The 13,075-nt window shown below is 32.0% G+C and overlaps 1 protein-coding gene across 2 annotated transcripts in view; it reads right to left on the bottom strand.

Annotated features, from left to right (window-relative positions):
• CDK17 (cyclin dependent kinase 17) overlaps positions 1-13,075 on the bottom strand; it is an 87,701-nt gene that overhangs the window by 43,637 nt on the left and 30,989 nt on the right. For both annotated transcript variants that reach the window (XM_006914590.2, XM_015591482.2), the window contains exon 2: positions 2,568-2,714. In XM_006914590.2, coding sequence (XP_006914652.1) covers positions 2,568-2,685 — 118 coding nt within the window. In that variant the 5' untranslated portion in view covers positions 2,686-2,714. The remainder of the gene's footprint in view (positions 1-2,567; positions 2,715-13,075) is intronic.

Genomic DNA, 13,075 nt, shown 5'->3' with positions numbered 1-13,075 from the left:
CTGGGTTCAATCTACCTATCAATGTACAAAACACAGTAGACAGGCAATTTAATGTGAATTGTAATTATATTATACATTTATGACTGAGGTAAAGCCTTCAAAATATGACTCAATTATCAAAATGACAAAGACAGTACATCAAATTCTATTTGGATGGAGGTAGAGTATCTATGAGTGAGAGTATATATGCACATGTAACCAAATGCATCATACACATTATAGTTTTTTCAAGATGTTTAGAGTATTATCCCCATATGCATTAACTTCCCCATTCAACTGGTCCTAGAATATGCATGAGTCACTTGCCTATGTAAAACCCAAGGGTAACAAGATTGTGCTCATGAACGTGACTGAACAAGCCACAGATCAAAAATTGGTTCAAAAGCAATTTACTTAGGGAAATTATATAGTATATTCTTTCTCCTCCCTAAGCAAGCATTGCCACTATATGACTGTTAGACAGATCTCTTGCTTCACAAACTGGTTATATCATCTGTGAAATCATTTGAAAAGTATAATCTACCACTTCCCATTCATTAAACCATGTTCAGATGTGGACTGTGCGTGTCACCTACCTTAGGGAGCTTTTTATGCTCTAAGATAAACTCCATTAAGAAAGAATATGTTGGAACCAGCTATCAGGCACTGATAGATGACCTAAAAGGTATAGTATCTTTGTCAAACCTGGAACTTATGTTAGTGGAACTTATATGCTATTACACATAGGGAATCAGCCATAGCAGATTATAATTCAGAGAGCCTATGCTGCCAGCAATCTCCTCAACTCAAGAAGAATCAATGTCTAGTATGACATCATCTTTTAGTATTATTTCAAGTAACTCAGGTTAAGAGAAAGCCCAAAAGAGTTCCTATTTTCCTTCTTTACTACCTGTTAGAGTTACTTTATAATAAAAGAATTAAATAAATTACTTTATAATAAAAGAAAGTTTCAATAAAGTAAAACAATATGTGCTACTTGAAAAAATATTTTTCAACATTTCACCATTAGTTATAAATTAAGCAAGTTTTAAGAGTCAACACTAAAATATTCTGCAAAATATCCAATTAATCTAAAATATTAATTAGCTCTCCAAAAAGTATATACATTTTCTTTGACTCACATTCTTTCTTTTAAAAGGAGAGGTTTATCTTGCTGTCAAATACCCATTAGGAATGTAGCCCAGAAACCACACATCAAAATATATACTATGCTTATTTTACTCTTGAACATCATTGACAAATAGCTAGCAAGGCTCTTCAACCAAAGAACGAACACACTGTGTTTAATTAATACCAAGAATTCAAAGGGGAGGGGTCTGAAAGAGAATGAAGAATTATGCTCTTGGCAAGAAGAATAAAAGATATGATAAAATCATCTTTGAGATTTGACCCGAATGCAAAAGTTTCTCTCCTACATATAAATTATATTCAAATTATTTTAAAGTTTCTAAAGAAATCATCTATGTCTCCTCTTCTACATTACAAAAAGCCATATAACCTTGATAATAACCTTTCTGAGGAAAAGAGATAAACTGAATCTTGGGTAGGGTAAATTATTTACCCAGTCATACAACTAATAAGTGTTTAAGTATGTTAGTGTATCTAAATTCCAACCCATGAGTTTTAACTTAAAAGTCCAGAGCCCTTTCCACTATCCCACTGTCTCTCACAACAAGGGCATTTGCATTCAGCTAGACAGGGTAGGGGTATTCATGCATTCACCCACTGCCACAAATCCCTAACAGAAGAATTTCAGGCACAGACAAGGAAGGCTTGCCAAAGAATCTATGCATCATGACACACTGGCAGCCATTCCTGTAAGCTTCTTTCTGGTTATTATTATGACATCCCTAGGGCTATTTCAGTTTTGAATATATAGTCTTATTCCATAAATTTCATCAGGATTTTGTATTTTGATCCATTCAATTTAACAAGCTCTTTTTATTTTACACCATCTGCGTGCTACTTCACATTGTAAAAAGTACTGTCAAATGTGTGAAACATTATATGCTTATTTTCTATAAGTGCTCTCAATACTATGAGATTTTGCAGTAAATATGAAATAAGAAAATAGTAAGATTCACTCATGTGAGAAAACTTGTCCTCTATATGGATTGTCAACATGCATATATATGATGTCATAAAACTGTGGTGAAGCCTCAAAAAGGAATTTCACAAATTTACTATGCACTTTTAAACTGTATTAACTTACAAGTTATAAGAATAACACAACATTTAAATGTTAATTTTAAACAGTTACTTAACAACTAAGATAATTCTATACAAAGTATTCTTATTTAAGAGCCAGTGAAAATGGATAAATGGGATAAGAGAATTCATCAGGGTTAGAGACTACCGTATAGCAATACTGTTGAGTAAGAGTGGAACATTCCAGTAAGCAAGCAAGTTGTGTAGTCTTATGTTTCCTAAGAACGAACGACCCAGATGGAGAAATAAACAAAAGGAAGTTATTAGCACTAATCAGGAAAGTAAATTCACATTCTATTTATACTGTAATCAAAAGTAGGAAGCAACTTTTCTCCTTTCCCCATCTCCCAAATATTTACCATTATCTTTGCTGCTATTTTCTTCAATAGTCATTTGTTCAGCCAGTTCAGACAATGATTCATCAATAGTCTGGCTTCCTCGAAGCGTAAGGGATAGCCTTCTCTTAAATTTTTTCATCCTATCGATTGACTGTGACTTGAAAAATCCTGAAAGAACAGAACAGGATGAACACAAAATTAAAGGAATGAATACTTTACAGCTCAAGACAAATATTGTTCAGGGTTTACTAAGAATGTTCAAAACAGAAATATAATGAGGAATTCCCATTTCTGCCAAACATCACAAAATTCAACCCCCAAAAGATCCACTCACTCTGATTAATGCTAAGACAAGCAGGAATTTTATAACCTAAAGATTGATATGTTAGCATCAAAATTAAATTTAGAAAAGTAGGAAATTTTCCTAAAATGTGTTTTAAAAACCAATACAGTGAAAATATCAATACTATTTTGGTGTGTAGGCTCTATCATTATAAATAACCAATCGTTACATTGGAACCAGTGATATCTTTAGATATAACTGAGGGGATAGGAGAGGTAAAGAGGGTAGGGAAGAGAATAACGAATGATGTTTGACAATTTATTAAATAGGAATTTTATTTAAGTTCTTATTTAGCCAATTTATTGGATTTTTGTTTTGTTTTTCCCTTGGCCAGTTACCAGGAGTCTCTTCCTATTATAACAATGCCAAGCTTTAGAAGGAAGAAATGAAAGCGAAATTAACTGGTATCAAATGCCTACTCCATACTAGACACTTTCATATCTCTTAATTCATTTAGCCTTCCTAACTCTGAAGATTAGACTACATATTCCATTTTCACAAATAAGCAAACAGGCTCAAAGATGTTCCCTGACTGAAGTCAAACAAACAAATTATAGAACTAAGATTTAAAACTAGGATTTACCTTTTTACCTTTCCCTCCACATTTTAATATCTCCAAAATCAGGACGTATCTCACAATTAATGAGATGTTGAAATATAATTGACAACCTTCTTTTATTTTAGTGGTACATACACCAATGGTATAATTCATAGTGGAGTCTTAGATATGATCAAATAAGGTATCTGCTACCAAAACAAATCCTCAATAATTTACCTATAACTTCTTTTCTAATTTACTATTTCTTACTTGTGATGAGCTAGTTTACCAGATTACCAAGCATACTATAACCATTAGCCCAACTAAGAGTCAGGGCCTTGTAACTCCTCTATGTTGAAATACATATTTTACCATATAGTTATGGATATCTATTTTGAATCTGTAAGTATTTTGCTTATTTTCTCATTCTAAGACTATTCTAAGCATCTGAGTGCTATGAACAAGTGAACTCTCCATAAGATATAGTTATGAATATTTTTTGTTTGCTCAAAGCCCGGGGGAAGGGTATCAAGTACAAATTTATAAGTGATGATAATATATTTACCAGCTCCATACTACATACTTATTTAAAAAACAAGATTACTATAACATAAATATAAAAACCACATACACATTAAAATAGCAAAATTTGTAACTACAGTCTAATAAGGACCCTTTCATCTATACGCTTAAAAATGAGAGCTATACTTTAGTGAGATATTTAAAAGCTCCTATCTCTTAACTTCGTTTGACCGTAACACCAAAAAAACAAACTGATGTTGCTGAATATTTTCTAATTTATCTTACAGTTGACTAATCCTCTTTTTAGCTATATTCGATCTGCAGTTAACCCTATCTATTGTGTTCTTAATTTCAGTTACTATATTTTTCAGTTCTAAAATTTCTATTTGATTCCAGTTCTCATGAAATTCTCCATTTTGTCATCTATTTTCATGAATAGGTCAGATACAGTATTTTAAACTGCTATCTGTAATCTGGAGTCTGCATAACCTATGGATAATCTACATAACTTGTTTTTATTGTTGATTTTTCTGTTAGTCCTTAGTATACCTAGTATTTTATTGAAAGCTATACATTGTATGAGAATGACTGCATAAAAAACATGGAAAAATACAGAGGTTCTGGATGAAGTTACCTTCTTCTAGAGAGGATTTACTTTTTACTGGCAAACAGAATAGGAGCAGAGCACCTCAATCCAATCAGGGACTGAGCTAGCTTGAGACTTGATTTCAGATACTGTAAAGACTGGTCTATGTGTGGTTTGTTTCCACTCTTATGGTATGGCCCTTCAAAGAATTTCAACTGCAAAAGTAGGAACAGAACAACAAGAAAATCAAACTATTGAAAGCTACACTCAACTTCTTGCTCTTCTCTTACACACTGCTCAGCTTTTATATCCTTATCCAAAACAGCCTACAAGTTGGAAAATGTCTCAAGAGGAAACCAAGTGCAGAATATGTCTACCTCCCTTCTCTTCTGAAATCTTGACTCCTCAAGTCTTGACTGACTCAGAAACTGCACAATGCCTCCAAACTAATTTTTTTCACTAGCTTTCCAAGTAGTTCTCGGCAGAAGCCTCAGTCAGATACAAGTTGCTCCATCATAGGCGGAAATGGAGGTTTAGATAAGAATTGGAATATATGTATTTCGCTAAGCAAAGTGAATTTATAGAAGGCAGTCAGTCAACTGTAAGAGTTTATTCCAACTAAGAAACCTGTAACTGCAGCATTGTCCTAAATGCTAGGCTCTTTACTTCTCAGAGTCTGCCTTTATATAGATCTACCTTGACAGTAATCCATGCCATTTGTTTAAACATATTAGATATTTAAAGGGAACTGAGCTGTTTCCAATTTCATCTACCCTTTTGTTTCTGTAAGAATTCATACTAGACCCTTCCTTTGTAAGGCTGCAGAATTACTCTGTGCAGTAAAGAGATAACTCTTTAAGTTTGGAGGCTCAAACTCTGCACATTCCAAAGGACTAGCCAGGACCGCCTCCTGGGAGATAATCTCTGAGCTCTTGGAATATCCTGCCCTGATACCTCTCTATAGACCTGAGATCTTGGGCTACACCAGATGATTTGTTAACAACGTAACATAAGGTAAATGCCCATTTTTGTATGCCTGGGGTTTTGGGCCACAGTGGGTCAGTCTGACCTTTGGGAAAAGGAAAGATAAGAGAAGCTGAGAAAGACTAGCTAAAAGCAATCATGTGGGTACTTCTATGCCTTTGTACTAACTCCCAATAAAAACCCTGGACACCAAGACTCAAGTAAGCCTCCCTGGCTGACACTTTACATACACTGTCATATAAGGTGGCTGGAAAAATGAAGCATTGTCCATGCAACTACACTAGAAGAGGATGACTGAAAACTCACACATGGTTTTTCTTGCATTCCATCCTATACAACCTGTCCCCCTGCTGATTTTATCTCATCTTTTCACTATAATAAATTATAACCGTGAGTTTAACAGCTTTTCTCTAATCTGTATCCTTCTAGCAAATCATCAAGCCTAATGGTGGTCTTGGGAAACCCCAACAACTCTCCTTCATGAAAATAATTAATTCACATAATAAAGTAACTCCATTTTGACCACTTCAAAAGTGGTCAGACCAAACTGCTTTGTGCTATAAATGCAAAATACACATTGGGCTTTAAAAACTTAGTATTTTAAAAGAATGTAAAAATAATTCATTGTTATATGGATAAAACGATTAAAAAACATTCTAGATACATTTAAGTAAAATCTATTATTAAATTAATTTCACTTTTTATATGCCTGCAAAATATTTTAAAATTAAATATAAAGAATTTGCAGTGTATTTCTATTGGACAATGCTGGTATAGAGCATCAAGTAGATCTCAGTGGTTTTAAGTGGGTATGAAAAAAGATCACATAAGTCTTAAACTTTTCTTCATACAACATTTGAACAGTATATTATAAGACATTCTATGCATTTATAACTCAAAACAGCATGCACTGTACTTATTGTCCATCAAGAGTGAAGAAAATTCTCGTCTATAAAATAGCAAACTACATGCATTTTCTATTGTCAGGAACAAGAAAGACATTTCTAACTCATATTACCTAGAAAGAAAAAAGCACTTCATTATAGAGCTAGGCTTTATCACAAAATTTTTAAATAAAACTATACCTTCAAAAAGGTTCTATATTTATCTTTCATGGCAGAATTGTAAACTTTTAAGTCATAATGATCAGTAAATAGATGTTAAAGAGTTTCACTGTCACAGCTTAGATTATTAAAGAAAAAATATCCCCAAATCAAACAGATTTCTTAACATTTCTATTTATATTTAAGTAGAATTATGCATGTCTACTTCCCTCATTAGCTGAGGATATAAACATATATGCTACAATAAAAACTTTTTGAGAAGTAAAAATTACTATTTACTATAGATTTAATGTAAATTAATCTTTACCGTATTGTAATAAAGCAGTACTAAATTTCTGATTTATTAAAATCAAAATCCTCAAGAATTTGATTGAAATATTTTATCTAGTTTAGCAAAAACTTTTATTTGCGATTGTTAAAATCTCTATACTATCATTTTCATAAACATTAAGATAGATTAATAATGCTGACAATATGATTTATGGATGCCAAATTTTTACTTTTATATTTAATTCATGCCAATGAAAAAGCTATTTTCACTTTAAAGTTAAACATACTGTAATTTAAAATAAGCCCTAAACAAAACTCCATAATTGTTGTTTTAATATTTTAAAGACTAAACTACATAGTAAATTATTATAAATGCTCAAATTTCAGCATAAATGTCACTCTTCAGAGGGCTCTTTCCTGATCCTGACCCTCTCTCTAGTCCTTTATCTTAGTTTTTTTTTTTAACTCACACAACTTATATATACATATTTCATACATACTCATTCAAATATATATCTATGTATAATGCAAAACTTATGGTTTTCTAGTTGTCAAAAAACCTCCAGTTTTCTTTTTTCTTTTTTGTAGCTAGATCAAATTTAAAAAGGAAAAAGGGCAATAAATGATACTGAAAAGACAGCATAAAACTCTCCACATACATACATACGTACGTACACACATACACACGCACATATATATGTGTGTATATATATATACACACATATATATGTGCGTGTGTATATATACATATATATATACACACGCACATATATATATATATATATATAGCTGAAAATGTTCAAAATCAGTTCCTAACCACAAATGCTTAAAAGAAAGTCATCTGGAGCTAAACTTGATCTGGAACTATCATACTGTACAATTAAGAAAATTTTTCATTTTTTTTTTTTAAATCCTGAAAATGTAACTATTCTATTTACTTACAGAATATAGATAATCATTCTGGAATGTCAACTGAGTTTGGCCCTAGGAATGTGAAGCACACACATACATATGCACACTTTTTCTTTTTTACAGACAACAGCTGTAAAGCTGTAAACACTCCCAAACCAGATCCTCTACTATGAGTATTTACCTGTATAAATGGTGTCATATTGTGGCCCTTTTGGTACTTCCAATTTCTTATTTGGTACTTCCAATAAGAAATTTACCTTATAATTCGAAATTTTCTAATATTAGAATTTATTAGAGTATGTTTTTGAAATAGTCATAAAACAATTTCTTGTGTATAGCTGAAGTTGAAGAAAAAGCTAAAGATTGTTTTTTAAATGCCTAAATGACTTTTCTTCAGATGAAGAAGCAAACTTTACATGCATAACAAACTGAGTATTTTAAAGTGTGGATTAAAATCCACTACTGAAATGGTAGACTAGTACTTTTCCACTTAACAGTGCTGTTGTCAATCTTTTCGAAATACCAAGTAGAGCAATATGATATCACTATAAATATAGTTTTATTTCTTTATAACATTTTCTGCAGTGATAATGGCTTTAAATTAAACCTATTCTAAATGAAGTAAATTCATTAAGTGACCTGTAAGCAAATTTTTTATTATTTTTCCCACAAAATTAAATGACAAATATCTAACAATGCTCTTTAGGACACTTAAGCCACCCACACTTAATGAGGAATAACTATCATAAACAAATAATTTTCTTCACTAGAGACAAATTTCTTATTTGCATAAAACAGTTATTGTGCAAAATACTGACAGAACACTGAATTAAAATTTCAATCATGATTATAGGTATTTTCCCCCCAAACACTTAAATATCTTAATCTTTTGTATTGATATCTAAGGGTGACTATTTTCCTTTGATAGTATAAATACTAAAACACACAAACCAGAAAAAAGAAACCTACCAAGGATTTTCCTCTTTTCATAAAAACCACATTAGAAAGATAATATAAGGCTATTATGACACTTGAGAAGGAAAATGTCATAGTAGAAAGCTACTGGGGTTGGTTCCTTCACCAAAAACAACCAGTAAACTGGAAAAAACGACCAGAATCAACTATCTCGGAACTCTGGAACCTGATGGCCACTTACAAACAACCAGGGGAGTGCTTGCTGAAGGTGAGAGGCCATTGATTTTGATAGGAGAACCACATGTACAAACCATTCAACAGTGCCCATTACTCAACTCTGTCCCAGCAATGGAGAGAGCAACCTGCATTCTTAAGAGCAGCTGGCTGGTGCCGGGGCACACAGTGGGGAACACTGACATCAAAAAATTGGGAATAGGGGTTGCACGTTTTAGTCAGTCTGGCAGATCTCTTGTGAGAATGGGACAGATGGAGACACTAGCCTTCCTTTAGGCTCTTTCGGACTATAGGGGTTTCCTGCGACAGCATCTATTGGGAGATATAGTGATAATAATGTTTTTTTGTTGTTGAGTCAGATATTTTTAAAAATATGTCAGGTCACAAGCTGACTACAAAAATAATGGAATATAAACTTCAGTGACCATACACAACCAGAAATACATATCTGCAAAAATAGTCTGGGAAAATCACAGATGGATGGCAATAGCCCTCAATCACCGTGAAACACCAATGGATTAGGAAAATCTAGTTTCCAGAGTTACCACATGACATCCAGGTCTCAAAAAAATTACAAGGCACACAAATAAACAGGAAAGCATGGCCATTCACATGAAAAAAAGCATGACGGAAACCAATCCTGAAGAAGCTCAGAATATGAAATTAGTAGTCAAAGAGGTCAAATCAAGTGTCCTAAATAAGCTGAAAGAACTAAAGAAAACCAAGAATAAAAAAACTAAAGAAAATCAGGATAACAATGTGTGAAAAAAAATGAGAATAGCAATAAAGAGACAAATTATAGAAAGAAACCAAACAGAAATTTCAGAACTAAAAAAGTGTAATAACTAAATGAAAAATTCACTAGATGATTCAACTAGATATTTAAGTAGGAAAAAAAAATCAGTGAACCTGAAAATATTAAAGTCAAAATTATCTAATCTGAGGAACAGAAAAAAAAAATACAGAAAAATGAACACTGCTTGACAAACCTTTAGGACATCATCAAATGAACACACACTAGACACCATAGGAGTCTCAGAAAAGGAGACAAAAAAGTTTTTTAAGAAATAATGGCTGACAAGAGCCAAATCTGATGACAAACATGAATATACACATCTAAGAATCTCAACAAACTCCAAAAAGAATAAACTCAAAAGAGACTCATGCCAAGACACATTATATTCAAAGTGGCAAAACCCAAAGACCAAGAAAGAATCTTGAAAGCAGCAAGAGAGAAATGACTTGACACATACAAGAGACCTTCAATAATATTAACAGCTCGATGTCTCACTAGAAACCACAAAGATCAACAACACTGGGAATGATGTATTTAAAGCCTGAAAAGAGATGGGAAAAAAAAAATCTGTTAACCAGGAATTCTATATACAGCAAAAGAATGAAGGAGAAATTAAGACATTTCCAGATGAACAAAAGCCGATGAGGTTAATTACTGGTAGACTCGTCCTACAAGAAATTCTAAAGGGACAGCCTCAAGCTAAAATGAAAGGACATTAGACAGCAACTCAAAGCTGTAAGAAGAAATAACAGCAGTAGAGTTATGAAAAACAATATCATTGTACTTTTGGTTTGTAACTTCTTTTTTCTCCATCCTACACTATTTAAAGAGCAAATGCACACACATTAAAAATGATAAATTTATGTCAATGGTGTATAAAAAGATCATCTGTGACAATAACAATACAAGGAGAGAAGAATAAAGTTATATAGGATCAGGTGTTTGTATACTATTGAACTAAGTTGGTATTATTCAAAGTAGTTGTTAAGTTGAAGATGTTAATTGTAATTCCCAAGTAACCATTAAAATTAAATTAAAAATATTACAAAAAAGGAAAAAAGAAGGGAATCAGAATGGTATATTACAAAAAATATCAACTAAGTACAAAAAAGAGACAATAATGGAGGAACTGCAGAATAAGAAACAAATAAGACACAAAGAAAACAAGAGCTAAATGGAAAAAGCAAGCCCTTCCTTGGCAGTAATTACTTTAAATGTAAATGCGTTAAACTTCAATTAAAAGGCAGAGACTGACAAAACACAGTTTAAAAATGTTTTATCTATATGCTGTGTACAAAAGATTTTTTTAGATACAAAGACACAAAGAGATTGAAAAGTAAAAGGATAAAAGTATTCCATGCAAATAAAAAAAGAACTGAAATTACTATACTTTTGTAAGACCAAACAGACTAAAATAGTCCAAAAAAAGGTTACAGGAGACAAGAACAGTATATATTAATAAAAGAACAAGATATAACAATTATCATATAAATACCTAATTACAGAGCCTGAAAATATATTAATTAAAAACTAATAGAATTGAAAGGAGAAATATATAGTTCTACAATGATAACTGGAGACTTCAATACTCTGTTTTCAACACTGGATATAAGAACCAAACTGAAGACCAATAAAGAAACAGAGGACTTAAACAACACTATATACCTAGTGCCTAGTGCATTAGACAAAGCTCAGTAATCAAACATTATGGTACTTGCGTAAGGATAGACATATAAACCAATGAAATAGAACTAAGACCCCAAAAAGAAACCTTCATATCTATCTATGGTCAACTGATTTTTGACAACGGTACCAAGACCATTTAATGGGGAAAAGATAATCTTTTCGACAAATGATGCTGGAAAAATTAAGTATGTTCACATGAAAAAGAATAAAGTTGGACCCTTATCTTATGCCAAATACAAGAATTAACTCAAAAATAGATCAAAGTCCTAAATGTAAGAGCTAAAAATATAAAATACTTAGAACAGAACATGGAGGAAATACTTATGATGTATGTCAGATCTGTCAAAGATTTTTTAAATATGGCACCAAAAGTACAAATTAAGACTTCATTAAAATAAAAAAACCTTTGGACATCTAGGGACAGTATCAAGAGAGTGAAAATATAATCCACAGAATGGGAGAAAATATTTGCAAATCATGTATCCAATAAGGGTTTAATGTCCAAAATATATAAAGAACTCATCAACAACAAAAAACTATTAAAAAATAAGTAATGGACCTGACTAGACATTGCAACAAAGAGGATACACAAATGGCCAATAAGAGCATGAAAAGATGCTTAACATAATTACTCATTAGAGAAATGCAAATCAAAACCACAATGATATACCACTTCACACCTACTAGAATGGCTATCATCCAAAAAAAAAAACCCACCCAGAAAATAACAAGTGTTCATGAGGATGTGCACAAATTAAACACTGGTGCATTGCTGGTGGAAATTTAAAACATGCAGCTATTGTGGAAAACTGTCTAGGGGTTCTTCAAAAAGTTAAACATAGAATAACCATATGATCCTGCAATTCCACTCCTAAGGATATATACGCAAAAGAAATGAAAACAGACTAAAGCAGATATTTTCACACCAATGTTAACAATATCATTAATCATAATAGTATCAACAGAAAATGGATAAACAAAACTATTCTGCCGTAAAAAGGAAAAAAGTTCTGGATGAATCCTGAAAACATTATGATAAAGTAAAATTAGTCAGACACAAAAAAAGACAAATATTGTTATGATTCTGCTCATATGAAAAATCTAGAATAGGCAAATTCATAGAGACAGAAAGCAGAACAGGTTACTGGGAGTAGGAAGAAGAGAGTAATGAGGAACTGTCGTCTAATGGGTACTGAGTTTTTGTTTAAGATGATGCAAAAGTTCTGGAAATAGTGGTGATTACACAACATTCTGAATGTATTTAATGTCATTAAATTTAATGCCACTAATGACACTTAAAATTTTTAAAATGGTAAATTTTGCTATATAATATTTACCACGATAAAAAAATTTTAATTATTTTGCCAGCAGACATTTATATCAGTTTTTCACTAAGCCTAAACACAGCTAATACCTTATTTTAGTAGAACTTCATTTAAAAAAACTGGCTATATAATTTTCGATGTGTACAGTCAACCTATACCAATTATTTTAGACACAGCAGAGTAAAATATTAGGACTACTGCTTATGATTCAAGATGTAGAAATCCCAAAATACTGTTTCTCCCATCTCGACAATAAGAATAAGCCAGATAGACTATAAAATCACCGTTTTTTAAACTCAGAGAGCTGAGATGCAAAGAAACATAAATGAACTTAATTCTAGAAGGAACAAGCAA

This window comes from Pteropus alecto, unplaced genomic scaffold (assembly GCF_000325575.1).
Source record: "Pteropus alecto unplaced genomic scaffold, ASM32557v1 scaffold94, whole genome shotgun sequence".
NCBI classification, from domain to species: Eukaryota; Metazoa; Chordata; class Mammalia; order Chiroptera; family Pteropodidae; genus Pteropus; species Pteropus alecto.
This window is presented reverse-complemented; position numbering and strand designations above follow the sequence as displayed.